Raw genomic sequence first — 23,804 nt, 5'->3', positions numbered from 1 at the left:
CAAATGCCTCTTCTCTGTACTTAAAGTGATAATTATTTACTATAAAGCAAAAGTGGACTGAATTTTTTGATTCTGTTAAAATATTTTTCTACTTTGTTTGTGTAAGTTTATTATATATATTTTTATTATTAAGCTACTTTATTAGCTAATTATCAGATTTCCATTTCTGAAATTTAGCTAAACTTCACAATTTTGGACTTAACCCTCTGAAATAATCATTATTGAACCATTTTTTTTTTTAAAACCTTTTCATATTTTGTCTTAAATTGTAATTAGTAATAGGATAAATATATTTGTTTAGCATGTTAAATATCTTTTGTTAAATATATTTATTGATTCACAGAATCATACATCACTTCTAAATTGATTAACCTTATCTTAAATTTCTTCATCAAAAGAACTCTGTTGTTATATTTATACAACTCTATTTGACTGTCATTTTTCTCTATTCTCATCTGTTAAGTTAACTAACAAACTTAACTAAATGGGAAAATGATCAGACAGGTCTTTATTTTTTACTATTGATTTATTACTCAAATCTAAGGAAATTCTGAACAAATTATATAATTTATTGTTGATTTTCCAGTAAAAGAAGCAAATGTATATTCTCTAGGATAATTACCTTTAATATGATTGATTAGTACAAAATTACAATTTATATGTTTAAATTTTATTAAATTTCTTTCTCTAATATTTGCTATTACATCATTATACAATATATATACTATATATATATTGTATAATGATACTGTATCAAACATTATACAGTATATTAAGTAGTTAATACATTTATATAATGAGTCTATTTTATTTCCAATTTGGGCATCCAGTTATAAAATATTCTAGCAGATTCTCTGTAAACTCATGATTATTTCATTTGGAGGAAAATAACAAAATAGCACAGCCAAAGTATTACAACCTAGTACACTGTTCAATGCTTTATCAAACTGAACTTGTACAAAAATTTGATTTACATTTTGCTCTGAATATATTGTCTATCTAAATGCCTTCTAAGTTAGCAAAATTAGTCATCTTTTCAGTCTGTTCTTTGTCATTACTTTAACTGCCAGCAACATTTTAGTGCAACTTCTGAAAAAATTTTCACTCACTACTTGTTAGTTTAACAATCCATATTTCTGTTAACCGTAATACATTATTTTCTGCTAAAATATTATTACCAAACTCTTCAGATAACAGTTTTGTCTTTACTCCTTGGATATTCCAATTAGTAACTACTTGACTCATTCTCATGTCTATGTGCAGTTCAGACTTAATTCTAAAAAATCTCTATATCTATCAAATAATTATTAACCAAACTATAAGTTATTTTCTTCTTCTGGTATATTAAATAGTCATTTTGTAATAAAATTTGCTTACCACTTTTCTTGGCTTTACTGTAGTACAGCAGTAACTTCACACGACAATCACATGACTCTTGTAAGATCTGTATTCACTGGATATTTTGATAGCTCAGTAATTTCTCCTCTTTTTTTTAATGCATGAAATATAAAAATTATCTGAATTTTCCTTCAGAATGGTTTAAACTCTGGTCTTATTATTATTGGATCCTTTATTTTTTAAACATTAGAACTTCCAAGATATCTTCTTCCATAAAGTCTGGTTTCTTTAAATTGTTAATAATAAAATTACTTAGGGCTTCTTTTAAAGATTCTTGATCTGTATTGGGAAACTTATATACCATTATTTAAATTATACTGATGTAGTCCCAATTAATTTTTAGTTCTAGAACCTCTTTTTCCACTTTTTATCCTTTCTTGTCTATTAAATCAATTTTTAAAGTCCTGAGGTCTTGAAGTAACATTACAAAATCAGTGTACATTTCATTTATCTGAATTATGATTGGGATGTATGAAATTTGTATTAGTTTAACTATTCTCTATACAATTTATACTGATGTCTTTTCATTCCCCAATATCACAATATAATTTCCAGATTTGTATCAAATTTCTCCTCAGAATCTTTACTTTGTTCTACTTTGTATATTTAGTTAGATTCTTTTCTTCATCTGCAGATTTAGACTGTTACTTTAATAATACTTTTGGCACTTTTCCAGCAGTTTTGCCCCTGGAGAAAGGTGGTCTCCCTCTCTTTGATGAAGTAAATGACAACTATTCCAACCATTATCAATAGTAAAAATATTAATAGAAGGTAAAAATAGTCTAATTTCACACCTAATTTAACAGGCAGGTACTCATACCAAAGCTAAGTAACCTGTACATTCAGTTGCACAACAAATTTGCACCAACACCATCAGTGACTAAGAACTCTCTCACTAAAAGTTACAATGATTATTAATTTCTTCATTTATTCAATATAAATAAATACTGAGAATCAAAGTTGTTTGGAATGAAACTTGTTTTAAAAAGAGAATAGATACAAAAATTTTTATTTATTTTTTTCAATTAAATTTCCTTTTTAACTATATTAAACTTATTTTTCTGCAGAAAGTATATTTAAGTTTAAGTAATTATAATAGTAAGTTTCAAAGTTTAAAATCTCTTCACCATCTTATGAATCACAAAAAAATTTATTATTTTTCATTTAAGCTTCTGGAATCAGTTACTGATTTAAATGTACATTGTTACAGAATATTTTTTGGTTTAAGTTTGTACGATGATTTATTGGTTGTAAATACATTGGTGTGCAAAACTTAAGCAGTGAACACCCAATTCAGTAGAAAGATGATTCATATGCAGGAAGAAGACATCATCGGTTATGTGAGGGATGCAAAATGCATGCAGTCACAGTGCGTAGTGCAAGACTACAATAAACAGAAGGCTTTGATTCCATACTGTATGCATTCAATTCATTTTTGCAATAGCATACTTTCTTTATCTTTTAAGTACAAAATACTGTCTCTATTTTGAATTTCATGTCTCCCAGGTGATTTCTTGCAGTTATGGCAAAATAACAATTGCTGTTTAAGTTTTGCACACTAGTGTAGTCATATTGTTAGGAGAGATGATTACAAAATATTCCTAGTGTATTTAAGTATTAATTAAAGTTTAAAGTATCATAAATAATTGTAATTAATGATATTGGCACTGTACTTCAAAAAGATTGTCTACATAGTAAATTATATGAAATATTCAATAGTAATTAATGTATATTTAGTAATTTATGTATATTGTAGTAATTTATAATATGTATTATATTTATGTATTATGTATTTATTAATAAATGTAGTAATTTATGTATATTAATTTTAAATAGGTTTAAAAATAATTGGCATGTTTTATCTTAGGTTTCAACAATAATATATAATTTATAATCTTTATACAGTGGAACCTGGTTAACTCAAAGTCACATTTACTTGGGTCATTTTCTCCCTGATCATCTGGCATAGGGAAACAGTTTGATTTAACATGTAAATATGTTAAATCAAACTGTTTAACTTGAATGGGTTTTGATTCAGTATTTTCATAAATTCTCCAGTATTTTAATTTAAATAAAATACTTAACATTCATCTATTAAATAAACTAATCTAAAACTTTCTGTAAAGTGTGAGAACCATGCACGACTAAAAATAAACATTGTGTCATATGATAGCAGGTGGGGATGTTGACTTCTAGACAGCATGTGTGACCTAGATGTTGTAACTGCTATTCAAACCTGTTTTTTTTAAAACTTATTTTTTGTTTTATTTGATTGTTGACAGATTTAGCTGACATAATAAATAAACGGATTTTTGATATATTAATTTTAAAAAATTATTTTAGTGCAATTCTATGTAAAAATTTTAATTTTTGCTGCAATGTTTTAAAAATATATCAATTCATAGGGAGTCATAAGTTCAACAGCCATAAGGAGTGCTATGTTTGTGATAAAAAAGTAAAAAAGGGTTGATTCTAGGTGAAAAATATTGCAATTAAAAAAAATTTTTACTAAACACTTAGAAGTGAATGAATCAACCATTCAGAAAAGATTTCTCAATAGTTTATTTAATCATTCAGTTAAGTGTTTTTTTGAGTTTATGGACAACATCAAGATGTTTACATTGACACAACAATTCTACATAATAAGACTCACAGAAATGTTGTATGGATAGTTATTATGGGTCACTAATAAATTGATGCACAAATCTTGATTTTTAGCCAAACTTCTGTAACTGGAAACTTTTTAGCTTAAAGTCCAAATTTTTCTCTGACTGATTTGAGTTAATCAGATTCCACTGTAATTTGTATTGTGGAAGAAAAAGGTGAGGAAGGAAATTGTTTGATGATTTGGAGTATATATTTATCAGATATTCAATAACTATTGAATCATTTGTTAATGAAAATCTGTTAACACATATTCTTTCTTTTTAATAAATGATAAATATAAAATTATGATTTCTACAAAAAAAGCACATATTGAATATTCAATTATAATATAACAATGAATATTATTTTGAGATCATTTTAATGATTTCAAAATAAAAGGAAAAGGATGCTGAATATAAAATATACTCATGTACATTTATGTTTATATTTTTTACTGGAAAAAACAAAACTTCTTTCTAACTATGTGTGTTCTAAGCAAAACATCTTTTTGTTTTCACACTGAAAATGAAGTATTTTAGATGCTATCTTAATGGTTTACTTGCCTGAATTCTAGTTTGAAGAGAGAGTTCAAATTCAATAGTTGTCTTGAGACAAATGCAGAGACATTTTTGATCTTAGTCAACTCTGCTTTTGTCATAATTAATGAGAAAATAGTCAACATTTTTGGTAACATTATTTTAAAAATATGTTAATGCATTGGGAAAGCAAAGCAATCTTCCTGTTGTTTTAAAAGCAAGACTTAGACCAGGAACACAAATACATAAAATATACCATCAATGTGGATGTAAACGGAAAACATATTTGTTGTGTTCTCATAATTGGGCTACAGTTTGAAAAAATTGTAAACCTATAAATTCCCACTGTTGTCCATCTGTCTTTCCTTAATCTGGAGAATGGAGTTACATAGATGAAAGTCAAGACCAGATATAGAAACCTTAGGTGCAGGAGTCCCTGATTAACTATATACAAACTTCTGATGTTAACTGGAAGTCATGTTATTTCAAAAATTTCCCCTGAAAGGAGTTAATAGATGACCGGCATGACTCCATTGCTAATGGAAAGGGATGATATACAGGGGCAAGACACTACAGTACTAATTTGAGGTGGAGAGCAAATATTTTAAATTAAATAAATTAAAAATATGATCAAAAATTGCAACCCGGCATGCTCTTTCTTGTAGTCCAATTTACAAAATAAAGCTGTTTCTAACCAGAAAGCTGTGAGAAAAAAATATTTGCTCATTTGTTCATATATTCTTATAAGACAGTATATTAAGTGTTAGAGTTTGTGTTCAGATATTCATTGTTGTGTGCAGGTATTTTATTTTGTTTCTGTTGCAGCTAACATATATATGGCTATCATTTACTTTCCTTTGTTGGGATGGCACTGACCTACTCTGGCTTTGATACATAATGGTGACATTCTAATCATGTAATAGGAAGGGAGGTGAGAATTGGTGGTCAGTCTTGAGAGAATTGTATGTGTCATCATTGTGTTCAGTTCATTTTTCTTTGTTAAATATATTTGAGTACAAAAACAAAAATTTTCATTTATCAACAAGAATGTTAATATTTGCTAAAATTTCTGCCATAATAAACACAAAAACGTGTAGCCAAAGGAGAAATCTCTCACAGTGACATTCCTTTCTAATCAAGAGTGTTATCTCAATTTGAAAATGGCACAAACTCTTCTTTGACAAATGTAGGAACAAAAAAAAAATGATGTTTAGATTCAAGTTTATTGTAAGATTTAATGTTTATATCTGAGATAAGTTTACTAATTTTTGTCATATTTCATTTCATTATTTAATACTAGACTCTTGACAATCATATTAATTGCAGTTTGTGTATTGTATGTTGTTAGACTTAAATTACAAATCTTGAATATTCAGAAGAATTTACTAATTTAATAATATCAATTATGATATTTAACTAAACTATTATCTTATAAGCAAAATAAATATCAACAGACATGATTTTATTCTTAAGGTTTTGTATAAGACTTTTTCCATTTGATGCTTGTAAGTTTTCTTCTTTGGCAGATTATACTTAATGCAAACTAATAACAGAGGTATAACATATATTGCTTTCTATTCATGCCTCTTCATTTCACTCATGTTCAGCTTAGACAAGTAATGCCAGAATAACTAAGTTTTATGTCTTTCACAAGACCCTTAGCATGTTTTGGTCCATGCAGCTTTTATTGTATTATTCTAAACATGTGCAGAAATGATGTGTATGAATTTGAGAGTGGTAAAAGTAAGGAATGTAGACAAATATGAGAATGAGACATTCCATTTCTGCTTAACAAATTAAAGACATTGAAGCAATATTACAGACAAACTGATATTTATTTCTTAGGTTGTTAAGACATAGATTTAAATCTTTCACAAAACATATTATCAGGAATTATTCATGAGTATGTAGTTACCAAAGTTTCTAGCATCAAGCTGAATTTCTAAATTTACCATAAATGATCTGAATTGCTGTCAAATGGAATATTGATATTATACAATAATCATGAGCCATATATTCATAAAATTTTAATGAAACTGTTATATGTTTGATGCTGAAAATTCTTCATGTTCTTATATTCTGATTTTTTTGTTATAAATTTATTTGTTTCCCACATTGAATATAATGTTTTTAAGCTGTATGCTTCAAAATATTTAAAGGTATTAAAAAAAGAGAATGTAATGAATGTGCATGCTTTTTATTGTTGTTTTATTGCTTTTTATTTGTTTTAGCAAGCTAACTCTTTAGTCCGGTGCTCCCAAACTTTTTGATTGATGGGCCAAATTGCACATAAGTTGTAAGTAGGCAGGTCACAGATCTTTTGTATATTCCACATATATATATATATAAAAGTTTGGCTTATTTCTATCATTTATAAGTTATCTGTCAAATATGTTTGTAGGCTAAATTTGGCTTGAAGACCATAATTTGTCCATCACTGCTTTATTCAATTATTGTGATAAATCTTTCAGACTCAGCAATTATGTTAAAAATAGATTAAATGTAATCATATCTAACACTTGTATATGTGTTAATAATTATTTGTTTAAATTTACAAGTAAAAATACAAAGCTCATTTTCTGACCTTCTACTTATTAACAAGTTTTTTAAAATGAAATTTATATTTATACTTTTATATATTTTAAACTGACAAGTGGGTAGTTATTGTAGTATTGTTTTAAGGAATGAAGTTTTTTAAATTTTGAAGTCAGTTTAAAAACTTTCATATTTATCTTGTAAATGAAATTTTCCTTTTGTTATGATCACATAATACTTTAGAATATTTTATTTGAAAAATAATGTTAACATTCTAATTTAAATTCAAACTGTTTTATAAAAAAATACTTTAATTGCCAATTAAATTTTCTCAATATCAAAATTCAAAATGTAAAATTTATTAATAAAAACATACACACAAAGAATTAATATGAAAATATAAATAAATATTTAATTACATTATTTGAATTTTAAAAATATTTTTTACAATTATATATGGTAGTTCTTGAACATTTCTATCCAATTCTCATCCAGTGAGTGTGTTTTAAAGAGTGTATATTCGACTTCTAAAACTATTCTGAAAATTTTAAGTTTTGCACTGCTATACTTTTGAAATAATTGTGTTTTGATAGATAAAATGTTTTACATTCTTATGTTTTTAAATTGTTAAGAATTTTGTTGCTGTATATATTAATTGTTTAATGATATTTTAATTAATACAGTATATATTATAATCTATAAAGTATTCATAATCAAATAAATTAGTTTTCTCTAAATTAAATTGCAATATAGTAATTATTAATATAGATGTTGTTTTAAAATTTTATTTAGTTTTAATTTTTATAAGAAAAATTTATTCAATTTTTTATTTTGTTTTAAAATTTTCTTTTATTTTGTTAAAAATTAAATTTAAATTATTTTCAAAATTATTTTAATTATCTTCATTACCTATATTAATTGTTTATTTAACATTCTTTGACAATTGAATAATTTCAACTTTTGTAATATCAGAGTTATTATAAGTCCAATTAGGAATATGAAGCAGCTTTTCTATACTAGTTAAATTATATTCATTGAATGTAAGTAATTGACAATAGACAAGTCTTGAGTAATTAACTGTAGCTAGAGAAAGATATCAGGGTCATGAATGGTCAGTATTTGGCACCACATCGTCTGCAGATTCATGGTCATGCTACATTAATCACATAGCAATTACATCACTCGGACAGTGTTCATATCCAACCCCTATAGTCAAATCATTACTCAACACTGGTTCCATGGTTGAATTGTTTTAATTAGTGTTGTTGGAACTGGTGACTGTAGTCAATACTAGCCATATGATTTCCACATCTGCTATCTTCAATAGGTTAATTATGATAATTGTAATGTTATACATTTTGAAGCTAACTAATCTTAAAGAGGTACACTTATATATAATTACTTTAAAGTAGTTAGTATTTGAAACAAATTTAAATTGACTTTACTAATTTTACTAAAATGAAGATAAAATAGGCATCGCTCTTTAATTAATTGCATTGTTTAAGTATCCGAAGTTAAATCTGGAAAAATTTGCTCGGGATATTTATTATTATTGAAGTTTATAAATTACTGTAATTATATTAGAGAAAAGGAAGAACTTTAAAGTATAATACTGATATATTAAATAAAATTCTAGAATTAAAACTTATTTTTGTATACAGCTTATTTTTTTACTGTTGGAAATGCATTATATAATTAATATCTATTCAGATACTTCTTTCATAAAAAGTACATATACTTAATTAAATATTCATAATTGTTTATAATTAGAATACAGTATTAATATTTAATGTAGATAAATGTTACGTAGATGCTTTTTAATTGGCAGAATATAATAATATAAACTACTTTATGTTTAATTTTATTTTTTTAATAGAAAATATTTCTGTATTTTATTAATTTAGAAATCTTATATACATGCATTTTCCATTGTTAGAATTAATTAATACAAAGGAAATTTTGTTCCAAGGAAATAAAACTTTGATTTTAAGCTATTAAGCTACGTGTAGGATCTAGAATATAAATAAAATTCAATATGCATGATTATAGGAAAATTTTCAAAGTATCATTACTAATTAAATTGGTTTTTGAAGAATATAAATATTGGATACAAGATTGGTAGCATCACCTTTCTAAAAGGAAGACAAGCATAATCATTTAAATAATGGAAGAATATAAATAATGGGATGAGGTACATGTCATCTCACTGTCCATACTTATTTTAAATGGATATCCTACCAGTGAGATCATCTCTGTATGGCTATGATATTTTATATTTTATTTGTCAGTTGTAGAGTTTCACTGAGGAGATAAATTATTGAAAATGAATTAATATTAAACCTCTTTCTAGTTACATAAATAATTCTTATTTTAGCTGATAATTCAGTCTTAGGTGGTGATCCTTTTTCTAACATGTATACTATATATCTAGCTGACAATTCTTTGTCACATTTCCCTTGCTGTGACTGTCTTTTCATATTTCATGATATTTTCCAACTAAATGCTAAATCATTCATCACTTTCAAGTGAGGAAACCACAGAGGTAGTCAATTGATAAAAGCAACCACTGACTTTAAGAATATACATTTTAAGATTATGTTTAATATCTGTTATTTCATTTATATTACATTTTTAAATTTTATTTTAATAGAGATTTGTTTCATTGCTTAATTATTATTTAAAGATACTGCAGTATAAATTCAGTTATTTTTATTATTATTTTGAAATTTAAAAAAATGGTTCAGATTTTTTAAATTTCAGACTTTTTTTTCTTTAAACTGAACAAATAGTATTCTTTAAAACTTAAATTGACTAAAATAGTTTTTTTAATTAATCAACTAAATTAATCAAAAATTATTATAACTGATTATAATTTTTATAAATAAGCAACTGTTGGAAAATTTTTAAACTATTATATCATTTGAAACATAAAAAAAATAGATTGACTTTAATTTTGATATCTAATTTATAAGAAAAATAATAAAAATGAATAATAAACAGATTTTTGATTGATACATTTTTAGATAATTCTTATCTAAAAGTTGACAGCCAGATGGCAAGCAGTTAAAGTGACAGCCTGCCACTCTGGAGACCTGGACAGGTTGAAAACCCTCAGGAATTTTTTGGAGATGGCCTATCCAGATATGTTGGGCCACATCCCTCACTTCCCAGTTGCCAAGTGCCCACCAGTGGCCGAGCAGTCTTCATACCCTGAACACTGGGAGTTCGGTCATGGGTTCACACTTTGCTTAGACGGGCTGGCCACGTGGTTTTCCAGGTTTCTCCACATCTGTAATGCCTCAATAGGAACCAGTTTTTCCTTAAAAAGACCTCCCGGAAGGCATTCCCCTAGGCAGATTGCTCAAGTGTTGCATTGCCATTAACTTAACAACAACAAACAACCCAGTTACCCCATTGTGGGCCTGGCCAAACCCATAGTGTGTTTGCTAAAAAGACCTCTTAGTGCCCACAAGGCAGAAATAGTTAAGAAAAAAAATCTAAAAAGTCAAAATGCTATTGATAATATTGGAGATTTTGAATTATTGTATTATTATAATAATTTCATCATGGATGATAGTTGTGAAATCAGTTTACCAGTAAAAATTATCAATTTTTTCTTTCTTCTTATAAGTTTCTGATAACAGTTATTTTAAGTAGAAAAATGAAGATTTTAAAAATTATGTTTAAAACGCCACAAGTTTTTAAATTAACTTTTAATTTAAAAATTATATTAACATCTTTTGTTCTATTATTGTGAAATTTGATGTATTGAATTTGTTTTCAATCATTTCTTAATGGTTAACATTGGAAATTGTAAACCCAAAGAGAATTTTTATAAAAGAATATTATACATGATAGCATAAATAAAGCAATACAGTGAAATGTCAGTATAACAAAATTGAGGGAACCATCAAAATATTTTTGTTGTATTGAAATACAGTAAAAAATGCAAGGATAAAAGAAATTTATTGATAAGAAAAAAATAGCTTACATTTTGAAGTAAGAAAGTTTTTAAAAATGCAATTTGTCTATTAGTATTTATATGGAACCAAATTTCACATTTTCAGAATGTAAATTATATTAAATTAGAATAAAAATTAATCTGTAATAAAAAATTATCAAAAAAAATATCACGAACAAACAACTAAAATAATGATATAGTAGTACCGAATAGTCAAAATCCTGCATCTTTAATTGTTATTTCTGCTTGAAGTTGATTATTTTGTGGTAAAATATTTTATTAATATCTTCCAAAGAAAACTGCTTTTGTTTTTTTGTTTTTCTCCATTTTTTGTTGTAAACTTAAAAAGAAATAAACTGTAAAGTAATAACATCAAAATGAAACCATAACTAAGGATTAAAATACAATATACAATATAAATGTAGTCTAGTTTTTAATACTTATAAAGCTTATGTTTGGTGAATAACTTAAGAAAAGTAGACAAATCATGGCTTTAGAAGATTATTGCAGATCAGTTTGTAAAAATGAAATGAAGAATATTCAAATTACTTATAATAAAGAAAACAAAAAATGATATACTAATAGGAATGATTAAAAAATTCTCTCATACAAATAATGCAACGTTGGGAATAAGAATCAACCAAAAAGAGTATATTTCAAGATATTAGAATGATGATTGGTACAAAACTTAAAAAATGAAAAAATATATATTACTAAGAATGCATTTGCATGTATTCAATAATTAGCAAATATATATATATATATACACAGGGACATGTTTGTACTTTTCAGTCATAACATGCTTATATGCCATACCATCATATTGATAGCAAGCATGCAGTATGTCAGTAAAAACAATTATATATGTGTACTGGCAGTAATCTTTTTGGAAAAATAGCACTGCACACACATATATATATATATATAAATGTAATTTGCAATTAAAAGAATTATTAAAGAATAATACATTAATCATTAATGATTTTAATGTCTAGTTAAAAGATTAATAGAGCAGCAATTTTAAATAAAAGGCTATTATTATAAATAACAGTTTAATTAAACATATTTTTGCTATGATAATAGCTAGTGAATATCATTGAGACTAATTTCAATGTAATTATGAAAGATTAGAATTGAAAAACAAAATAAGAATAACAAATAAAAGTTTAATGATAAAAATTTATAACAATACATATTGTTAAATTTAAAACATTTTAAAATCAGAAAGTAATCATTTCTAAAACTTTTTTTTTTTTACACTTTTTCTTATTTTTATTATAAAATTACTTTTAAATTTTGCTTCAATAAACATAATAGGATGCTTTTTAATTGGCAGAATATAATAATATAAACTACTTTATGTTTAATTTTATTTTTTTAATAGAAAATATTTCTGTATTTTATTAATTTAGAAATCTTATATACATGCATTTTCCATTGTTAGAATTAATTAATACAAAGGAAATTTTGTTCCAAGGAAATAAAACTTTGATTTTAAGCTATTAAGCTACGTGTAGGATCTAGAATATAAATAAAATTCAATATGCATGATTATAGGAAAATTTTCAAAGTATCATTACTAATTAAATTGGTTTTTGAAGAATATAAATATTGGATACAAGATTGGTAGCATCACCTTTCTAAAAGGAAGACAAGCATAATCATTTAAATAATGGAAGAATATAAATAATGGGATGAGGTACATGTCATCTCACTGTCCATACTTATTTTAAATGGATATCCTACCAGTGAGATCATCTCTGTATGGCTATGATATTTTATATTTTATTTGTCAGTTGTAGAGTTTCACTGAGGAGATAAATTATTGAAAATGAATTAATATTAAACCTCTTTCTAGTTACATAAATAATTCTTATTTTAGCTGATAATTCAGTCTTAGGTGGTGATCCTTTTTCTAACATGTATACTATATATCTAGCTGACAATTCTTTGTCACATTTCCCTTGCTGTGACTGTCTTTTCATATTTCATGATATTTTCCAACTAAATGCTAAATCATTCATCACTTTCAAGTGAGGAAACCACAGAGGTAGTCAATTGATAAAAGCAACCACTGACTTTAAGAATATACATTTTAAGATTATGTTTAATATCTGTTATTTCATTTATATTACATTTTTAAATTTTANAACGATAGTCGTAATTAATCAAGATATTAATATGCTATAATTAATAATTAGAAACTAAGTAATTTGGTACTAAAGGTAGACATTAGACACCATCTCTTATCTAAATTAATAATAATAATAATTTAATAATTTATTAAATAGTTTAGAACATTCTGGAAGAAAAGAACCAACCAATTAATTATGGTGATCATTTGGCTTAGTATCAATACATCGGGTTTCAGGAAGTTAATATATTCTACTCATAATTTCTACTTTCAAAAATTAAGTTTGACTCTGAATAACATAATATTGTATTATAATAATGTTTTCAATTAAACAAGTTCAAATTGGAATTTAAAAAATGATTATTATTCTGATGAGATTTAGTTTAGATGTAATTAAAAATAATTTAGCAAAATACAATTTTCACTTTATTATTGCTTGTTTATATATTCTATTATTGAATATAATTAATCCCAAGTTCACTGTTATCATTTAAAATCTAGATTTCACATATTAAAATAATTTTGTTTTAGAAAGAAAGTTATATTGTGTAAGTAAAATTTATTAAATACAGAAGAGATTTAGAATGTATGTGATTTGTAGATTATTGGATGAAGCATGAAATTTGTTAGAAAATACATTTCATCAGTTTTGTAATCTAATAAGTATGAAAGTTCAACTTCCTTAGGTATCAACAGAAAAAAAAAAAATGTTATACATTAATATTTTTGAACTTCTTCAGAAGTTACTAATAAAATAAGCAATTATTTTTTTGTGACATTGTCACAATACTGGGCTGCAGTTTTTAATTGTATTTTTAATTTATTTAATTTAAAATATATGCTTTTCACCTCAAATTGGTAGTGTCTTGTGCATCATAGTTTGTCATCATCTTGTGTGCATCATCTTGTGCCCTTATGCATCATAGTTTCCTGTTAACAATAGTCGTGCTGGTCATCTATCTAACTCCTTTTGGGAGAAAATTTTTGAATTGAAATGTGACTTCCAGTTCAAACTGGAAGTTCATATATAGTTAGTTGGTTTTCCTGCCCCTAAGCTTTCCATATATGGTTTTGACATTCATCTATCTAACTTCATTCTCGAGATTAAGGAAGGACATACAGACATATGACAATGGGAATTTACAGGTTACAATTTTTTTTCATATTGCAGCCCAATAATCATATGTAGGAAATCTTATAAATTCTTAAAAGAAACAAAAATTAAAATTGATGTAATTGTTTTACTGGCATGCTAACATTATCAACAAAAAATAAATAAAAATAACTCAGTGTTTCCAAACTTTTCTTTTGGTGGGCCAAATTACATTTAAGTTGTATAGTTGGGCCAGAAAAATTTTGTGTATTCCATACATACAAAAGTAGGCTTATTTTTATCATTTATAAGTGATTTGTCAAATATGTTTGTGGACAAAATTAATGTGCGCCATGATTTGGATTTGACTGGAGGTGATAATTTGGGTACAATGAAATAACTTAAAGCATTATCACAGCAACATCAATAAAATGCAATAACATTAATTTTGTTCCTTGTTCCTTTTAAGAATTTATGAACAATTATTTTAAAATTAATTCAGTCAGAAATTTGTCTTAAAAGAATTTCTAAATTGCATTTATTAATTTAAAATAAATTCAAGCGTAATAAAATCTGAATTGTGCTTANACATAAAAAAAATAGATTGACTTTAATTTTGATATCTAATTTATAAGAAAAATAATAAAAATGAATAATAAACAGATTTTTGATTGATACATTTTTAGATAATTCTTATCTAAAAGTTGACAGCCAGATGGCAAGCAGTTAAAGTGACAGCCTGCCACTCTGGAGACCTGGACAGGTTGAAAACCCTCAGGAATTTTTTGGAGATGGCCTATCCAGATATGTTGGGCCACATCCCTCACTTCCCAGTTGCCAAGTGCCCACCAGTGGCCGAGCAGTCTTCATACCCTGAACACTGGGAGTTCGGTCATGGGTTCACACTTTGCTTAGACGGGCTGGCCACGTGGTTTTCCAGGTTTCTCCACATCTGTAATGCCTCAATAGGAACCAGTTTTTCCTTAAAAAGACCTCCCGGAAGGCATTCCCCTAGGCAGATTGCTCAAGTGTTGCATTGCCATTAACTTAACAACAACAAACAACCCAGTTACCCCATTGTGGGCCTGGCCAAACCCATAGTGTGTTTGCTAAAAAGACCTCTTAGTGCCCACAAGGCAGAAATAGTTAAGAAAAAAAATCTAAAAAGTCAAAATGCTATTGATAATATTGGAGATTTTGAATTATTGTATTATTATAATAATTTCATCATGGATGATAGTTGTGAAATCAGTTTACCAGTAAAAATTATCAATTTTTTCTTTCTTCTTATAAGTTTCTGATAACAGTTATTTTAAGTAGAAAAATGAAGATTTTAAAAATTATGTTTAAAACGCCACAAGTTTTTAAATTAACTTTTAATTTAAAAATTATATTAACATCTTTTGTTCTATTATTGTGAAATTTGATGTATTGAATTTGTTTTCAATCATTTCTTAATGGTTAACATTGGAAATTGTAAACCCAAAGAGAATTTTTATAAAAGAATATTATACATGATAGCATAAATAAAGCAATACAGTGAAATGTCAGTATAACAAAATTGAGGGAACCATCAAAATATTTTTGTTGTATTGAAATACAGTAAAAAATGCAAGGATAAAAGAAATTTATTGATAAGAAAAAAATAGCTTACATTTTGAAGTAAGAAAGTTTTTAAAAATGCAATTTGTCTATTAGTATTTATATGGAACCAAATTTCACATTTTCAGAATGTAAATTATATTAAATTAGAATAAAAATTAATCTGTAATAAAAAATTATCAAAAAAAATATCACGAACAAACAACTAAAATAATGATATAGTAGTACCGAATAGTCAAAATCCTGCATCTTTAATTGTTATTTCTGCTTGAAGTTGATTATTTTGTGGTAAAATATTTTATTAATATCTTCCAAAGAAAACTGCTTTTGTTTTTTTGTTTTTCTCCATTTTTTGTTGTAAACTTAAAAAGAAATAAACTGTAAAGTAATAACATCAAAATGAAACCATAACTAAGGATTAAAATACAATATACAATATAAATGTAGTCTAGTTTTTAATACTTATAAAGCTTATGTTTGGTGAATAACTTAAGAAAAGTAGACAAATCATGGCTTTAGAAGATTATTGCAGATCAGTTTGTAAAAATGAAATGAAGAATATTCAAATTACTTATAATAAAGAAAACAAAAAATGATATACTAATAGGAATGNCTATAGGTTTGATGGCTCTCATCCATAAATTAACAATCATTTGACAATAATTTCTTTAACCTGGTCAACTATTTAGATATTGTTTATATCAAACGTCGAGTTTGACTATGTACAAGGCGATTTATTGCCGTAACCACGTGTTACGTGCAACCAAGAGGTGATAAGAAATATCTCTTATTCCCTTCTTGTTGATACTACATCTATAGAATAATCGTTAAACAAATAGAGATGATTTCTCTTATTGATATTTTAACATTCTCCTTTTTTTTCTTATTCGAGGAGAGCGTCTCGGTCATTGACCGCAGAAGTCCCCCTTTTCTCTTTTACTAGGCAAATTCCTAAATTTATACTGATCTAAAACAGAAAAAGGGTTTCGGACCCTCACACTGTCATATTGTTCCAGGAAATTTTCATTTGTTTTTTGAGAGATATTACTCTACATCTGCAACATTTCATTATCATTAAAGATTTGGTTAATATTACAATACAAGATGATATTGAAATATTTAGTGTTTTTTAATAAGTTTTATCAGGGAAAAACATATTTAAAAAATTTTTATTACAAGGAATTGTTATCTTTCAATGCTTACAGATAAAAATGAAAAGAATTTGCACATTCCATATGCTTATAAAAAGTAAATACTATAAATTAATCATAATACATATTTATAATTTATATATTGGATTAAATATATCTTGTTTTAGTTTATATAAAAATGTAAAATGTTAGTATTAAAAAATCTAGTCTGTTATCAATTCCAAAAAGTTTGAAATATATATACTTATGATGAGTTATTATAACTAGTTATAACTTTTTACATTATATGTATCTTAATAATTATATTTCATTGTAAAAAAATAGTTTGACAAACATCTATAAAGACTTGATTAAATCTCTTTTTCTAGACTGACATTTTGAAAGTTATTTGATTTATTTGTAGTCAATCCTAAAATTACATTTTCTGAAACCATTTATCTATAATGTTTTAAAACTATTAATTATATATTTCAGAAAATCTTCTGAAGATAGTTTTTCTTTTATTTGCAGACTGTAGACTTAGAATAGAGATATGACAAAAATAGTCTAGGCATATAGAGTTTACAAAATTTTATTGCATTTTAATTTGTGTTACAAATTAAAATGCAATAAATACATAAACTTATATTTATCAGCAACAGCTGTTTAGTGCAAAAGCAGAAGTGATTTTTTGTAAAGAGTTATTAATTCAAAAATATATGATTATTAGCTGCTTGATAATCATGTGATGACTGTAAGAAATGTCTTACAGATTGATAAATACTTTCAACCTAATATTTATCATTGTTTATTTTTATAGTATTTTCAAGAAGTTTGTCATATAGTTTTTATACAAGCTGTGCAAAATTACTGATATCTATTTTCAGAAGTTTAATTCAGTATATATAGTGTATATACTTGAATCTAAGATGCATCTTAATTTCTACATGCTCACTCACTTATTTTTTTTAATAGCCAACTGGAGATAAACTTATGCCAACAGAACTGATCAGAACTGATTCTGTTGACATAAATCTGTTCAGTATTTAGTTCAAGTGAAGTAAATTATACATTATTGTCTTTGATGATATTGAAGTTGGAAACCCTCTTCATTTTCTGTGTTAAGCTTTCTGAATCAACACTGGATTCAATACTGACATCATCTCACTTGCAGTCATCCTCATTGCCATTTAAAACATTTCTTGAAAGTAATATTGCCTTAGTCTTGTTTTAGTGTAGTTTTAGTTTTGGTTTTAGTGAACTAAATTATGCTACTTGAAAGAGTACTGCACAACTTTTATATAAAGGGATTGCCTCAATTAATTTTGTCCATTAATCAAATCATGCATTAAGCAAAACTGCATTAATTAAGGGATCCCTGTATATATATGATGTTTTCATGAAAAATTTTTGAAAAAAGTCTTTTTACTGCTGATGATAATTTTTTAATATATATTTAAAACCCTTAAAACATTTGTGATATTTTTTAACAGTTAATTTTCATAGTAGTAATTGAAGAAAATAACATTTTAATGGTAAAACAAAAGCAAAATAAAAAAACAAAGCTATAATTTTATTTTTACTTTTATCAATAAATAAAAATCAAAAGATAAATGAACTACTTATTTAAAGAAGCCAAAAAATATTTTTAGTTTCTTTAAATAAAACAAACTTTTTGACTTCTTTAATTAAATAAATAGTACATTTAAAGCCAGATGATTTGCCAAAGTATTTGGCCATAATATGGGCTAAAGTTAATAACTAAATACAGTAATACCCCAACTTACACTACCCCGACTNTTATTAGGAAAATAATTTATTAATCTTAATAAATTAAGAGAATTTTATGATTAATCAAAGATTATCTGCAAATAGAAGACTGTTAACACTAATATTTCCATTATTCAATTGCTGTCAGTTAGAAATAATTCATTTTGTCTTATTGAAATTGTTACTGAGAAATTTATACTACTATTGACATTATGTAAAGTAAGTTTAATTTGTTTAGCTATGCATAGTTCTACTATAATATATTTCAAAAACATTTAAATTAAAACTTAGGAAGTTATGATCCATTTTCTTTTATTATTATAATTCAGAAATTCTCTCTTATTGTGTTGGCGTGTTATTTTTAACCTTCATTAAAGTTTATAGAAATACATTTAAAAATAAATTTTAAATTAAGCAATTAAAACAAGCAGTTTTATTTCACTTAATGAAGCATCAAACACCTATCACTGAGAAATGTTTAGCAGTTTATTTCAGTAAAATGTACAGTTGAATGCATGCAGGAATCTTCATGTAATAACAATTAACAACACAAAAACAAAAATTTTATCAGCAATAATTATTTGATCTGGAATCATTTTTATTTATTTCATTTCATTTCAAGAAATTTTCGTTATTCTACTCATACTAAGCCAAACGATAGTCGTAATTAATCAAGATATTAATATGCTATAATTAATAATTAGAAACTAAGTAATTTGGTACTAAAGGTAGACATTAGACACCATCTCTTATCTAAATTAATAATAATAATAATTTAATAATTTATTAAATAGTTTAGAACATTCTGGAAGAAAAGAACCAACCAATTAATTATGGTGATCATTTGGCTTAGTATCAATACATCGGGTTTCAGGAAGTTAATATATTCTACTCATAATTTCTACTTTCAAAAATTAAGTTTGACTCTGAATAACATAATATTGTATTATAATAATGTTTTCAATTAAACAAGTTCAAATTGGAATTTAAAAAATGATTATTATTCTGATGAGATTTAGTTTAGATGTAATTAAAAATAATTTAGCAAAATACAATTTTCACTTTATTATTGCTTGTTTATATATTCTATTATTGAATATAATTAATCCCAAGTTCACTGTTATCATTTAAAATCTAGATTTCACATATTAAAATAATTTTGTTTTAGAAAGAAAGTTATATTGTGTAAGTAAAATTTATTAAATACAGAAGAGATTTAGAATGTATGTGATTTGTAGATTATTGGATGAAGCATGAAATTTGTTAGAAAATACATTTCATCAGTTTTGTAATCTAATAAGTATGAAAGTTCAACTTCCTTAGGTATCAACAGAAAAAAAAAAAATGTTATACATTAATATTTTTGAACTTCTTCAGAAGTTACTAATAAAATAAGCAATTATTTTTTTGTGACATTGTCACAATACTGGGCTGCAGTTTTTAATTGTATTTTTAATTTATTTAATTTAAAATATATGCTTTTCACCTCAAATTGGTAGTGTCTTGTGCATCATAGTTTGTCATCATCTTGTGTGCATCATCTTGTGCCCTTATGCATCATAGTTTCCTGTTAACAATAGTCGTGCTGGTCATCTATCTAACTCCTTTTGGGAGAAAATTTTTGAATTGAAATGTGACTTCCAGTTCAAACTGGAAGTTCATATATAGTTAGTTGGTTTTCCTGCCCCTAAGCTTTCCATATATGGTTTTGACATTCATCTATCTAACTTCATTCTCGAGATTAAGGAAGGACATACAGACATATGACAATGGGAATTTACAGGTTACAATTTTTTTTCATATTGCAGCCCAATAATCATATGTAGGAAATCTTATAAATTCTTAAAAGAAACAAAAATTAAAATTGATGTAATTGTTTTACTGGCATGCTAACATTATCAACAAAAAATAAATAAAAATAACTCAGTGTTTCCAAACTTTTCTTTTGGTGGGCCAAATTACATTTAAGTTGTATAGTTGGGCCAGAAAAATTTTGTGTATTCCATACATACAAAAGTAGGCTTATTTTTATCATTTATAAGTGATTTGTCAAATATGTTTGTGGACAAAATTAATGTGCGCCATGATTTGGATTTGACTGGAGGTGATAATTTGGGTACAATGAAATAACTTAAAGCATTATCACAGCAACATCAATAAAATGCAATAACATTAATTTTGTTCCTTGTTCCTTTTAAGAATTTATGAACAATTATTTTAAAATTAATTCAGCCAGAAATTTGTCTTAAAAGAATTTCTAAATTGCATTTATTAATTTAAAATAAATTCAAGCGTAATAAAATCTGAATTGTGCTTAAAAATGTTACAATGACAATAATTCGAGTAAGAAAGAAAAAAGATAGGAAGATAAAGAGGATGGAATTGGTACTACTGTAGTAGTAATTGATTATTTATTTTTTAAAATAATAATTATTCTTAAATAGTTGCCCAAAAGTTATTTAAATTTAATATCATGTAATACATTTCCATTGTATAATAAATAATAATGAAATTTATATTTAGAAATTTTAGCTAGGAGTAATGCATTCTAGTAAAGTTGAAAATTTATATTTAATTATTTCATTTTTGGTGGGTTTTTTTCACAAATAGATTATAGAATACATTGTTGCACCAAACTGTTTCATCGTCGAGTGTGTAAGATTACATATCTCAATTACTTTTACAATTATAATTTGTGGAATATTTTATGCAATTGCAGGGAGTGGCAAGTGCCCTATGTTTCCCCACTGCAGACACCATATGCACAAATATTGCTTATGGATTGTCATGTTCAATAGAGATTATATGCTGTTTAATTCTAGTCTGCAATATTTCAACTTTAATGCCACATAATGTGTTTTGGTAGTTATTCTTATGATGTAATGGGACAGCTTAAGTCTTTCATGTGTATTTTATTTTATTTTTATTATTATGAAAGGATCTACAATAATTTATCACTAGATTGTAATTGTATTTTATTTATTTAAATTTGCTAATCAAAACAGGTATTGTCTTTTGAGAGCCATTAGTTTTTTAATATAGTACACTTGTCCAATAATTTCTGTATTGTATTTTATTTTACTTCTTATTCTGTTATAAATTTTTTGAATTTAAAATAATTACAATGAAAATATTTTTAAAATTTTAAATATAATTTTTATTTATATTATGTATGGAACATTTGAAAAATAGTTCTATATTTATCATAATTCTTATTGGACTCTTGTTAGTTATATAATTATCAAATTATATTTTTTGAAAATTATTAATATTTATGTTTGGTCTAATCATAATGATACATTATTAATTTAGAACTGTTTAATATTTATGACTTTTTTTAGATTCATTTGTTTATATTATTCACATTTAAAAATCTCTTTGTAGTTTTCCTTCGTCAACACCGCCATCTCATACAAGTATGAGAATCGAAAGTGATTTTTCACCGACCATAAATCTTATGAATAATCAAAGATCGTCCACTATCATTGCCAATGTTACAGCATCACAACATGGAGATGGTTGTATTGACTTTGACAGGACCGAAATATCTGAATCTACAACATTACACAATATGACGGTCACTGCTTTCCTTTCTAGTCTTAATCTCGAACATCTTAGAGATTTGTTTGAAAAAGAACAGGTTAGTTTGATTAAAATTAATTTCTAAGAAAAGTATTTATTTTATTTTATTTTAAAGTTATAAATTTTAATAATAATTTTAAAATGTTATATATTTTTTAAAAGTTACTTATTTCAAAAATAAAATTTTTAAATAAAGTAAGTTTGAATATAATCTATAGATAGCAAAGTAAATATAACTATAAAATATAGGTATCCCTTGATTAACCTGGTTAATTAATCCCTCAATGCTACCATGTATATCAATATTGCATTAATCAAATACAATATCTATGTTAAGTAAAGATAGCTGGTAAAGTCACATAAATTAAAATTTCTGCCATGTATATAAAGGGATTGCCTCAATTAATTTTTGTCCATTAATCAAATCATGCATTAAGCAAAACTGCATTAATTAAGGGATCCCTGTATATATATGATGTTTTCATGAAAAATTTTTGAAAAAAGTCTTTTTACTGCTGATGATAATTTTTTAATATATATTTAAAACCCTTAAAACATTTGTGATATTTTTTAACAGTTAATTTTCATAGTAGTAATTGAAGAAAATAACATTTTAATGGTAAAACAAAAGCAAAATAAAAAAACAAAGCTATAATTTTATTTTTACTTTTATCAATAAATAAAAATCAAAAGATAAATGAACTACTTATTTAAAGAAGCCAAAAAATATTTTTAGTTTCTTTAAATAAAACAAACTTTTTGACTTCTTTAATTAAATAAATAGTACATTTAAAGCCAGATGATTTGCCAAAGTATTTGGCCATAATATGGGCTAAAGTTAATAACTAAATACAGTAATACCCCAACTTACACTACCCCGACTTACGCAAACCCGGAGTTACGCGATTTTCAAATCTTGTCGATTCGTCTTTTGTTTGAGTGCCACGCAACCCTTGATTATTTACTCCCCCCATACTATTGTTCAGCTTACATGTTCGGATGTGTCGTGCGGAATCCACACATAGCTACAATTTATTTTGTGTTATTTATTTCTGTGTTTGTTATATCTACGGAGACATGAGAGACTCTACTATGTCATCCAAACGAAGTAGAACTAATTCTTCTGCATCAAACAAGAAAAGAAAAACTTTATCTTTGGAATGTAAAGTTAACATTGGGTATGTTCGTAAAGTCGAACGAGTTAAGCGAGAATGAAGTCATCGTTATTCCTATTTTGTTAGACTTTTTTAACGATTTGTTACTAACGCGTTTAACTCGTTTGACTTTACGAATGTACCCATTATTAAAGACTTCAATACAAAAATGAAAATTTGTGAATTGGCAAAGAAGTTTGATCTACTGGAATTGTCGGTCAGAACAATTATAAAAGGCAAAGAAAAAATTCTCGAAGCTGTGA

General features: G+C 25.7%; 1 protein-coding gene across 1 annotated transcript in view; it reads left to right on the top strand.

Annotated features, from left to right (window-relative positions):
• The window catches only part of LOC111624342 (tankyrase-1-like), a 70,761-nt gene that overhangs the window by 26,055 nt on the left and 20,902 nt on the right, over positions 1 to 23,804 (top strand). The window contains exon 6 of the mRNA XM_023367164.1: positions 22,190 to 22,445. Within this exon, the coding sequence (XP_023222932.1) occupies positions 22,190 to 22,445 (256 nt within the window). The remainder of the gene's footprint in view (positions 1 to 22,189; positions 22,446 to 23,804) is intronic.

This window comes from Centruroides sculpturatus, unplaced genomic scaffold (genome assembly GCF_000671375.1).
Source record: "Centruroides sculpturatus isolate CEXI.00-Female unplaced genomic scaffold, Cexi_2.0 scaffold9, whole genome shotgun sequence".
Taxonomy (NCBI): Eukaryota; Metazoa; Arthropoda; class Arachnida; order Scorpiones; family Buthidae; genus Centruroides; species Centruroides sculpturatus.
Note: the sequence above shows the minus strand (reverse complement) of the source record. Positions and strands in the feature narration are given on the sequence as shown.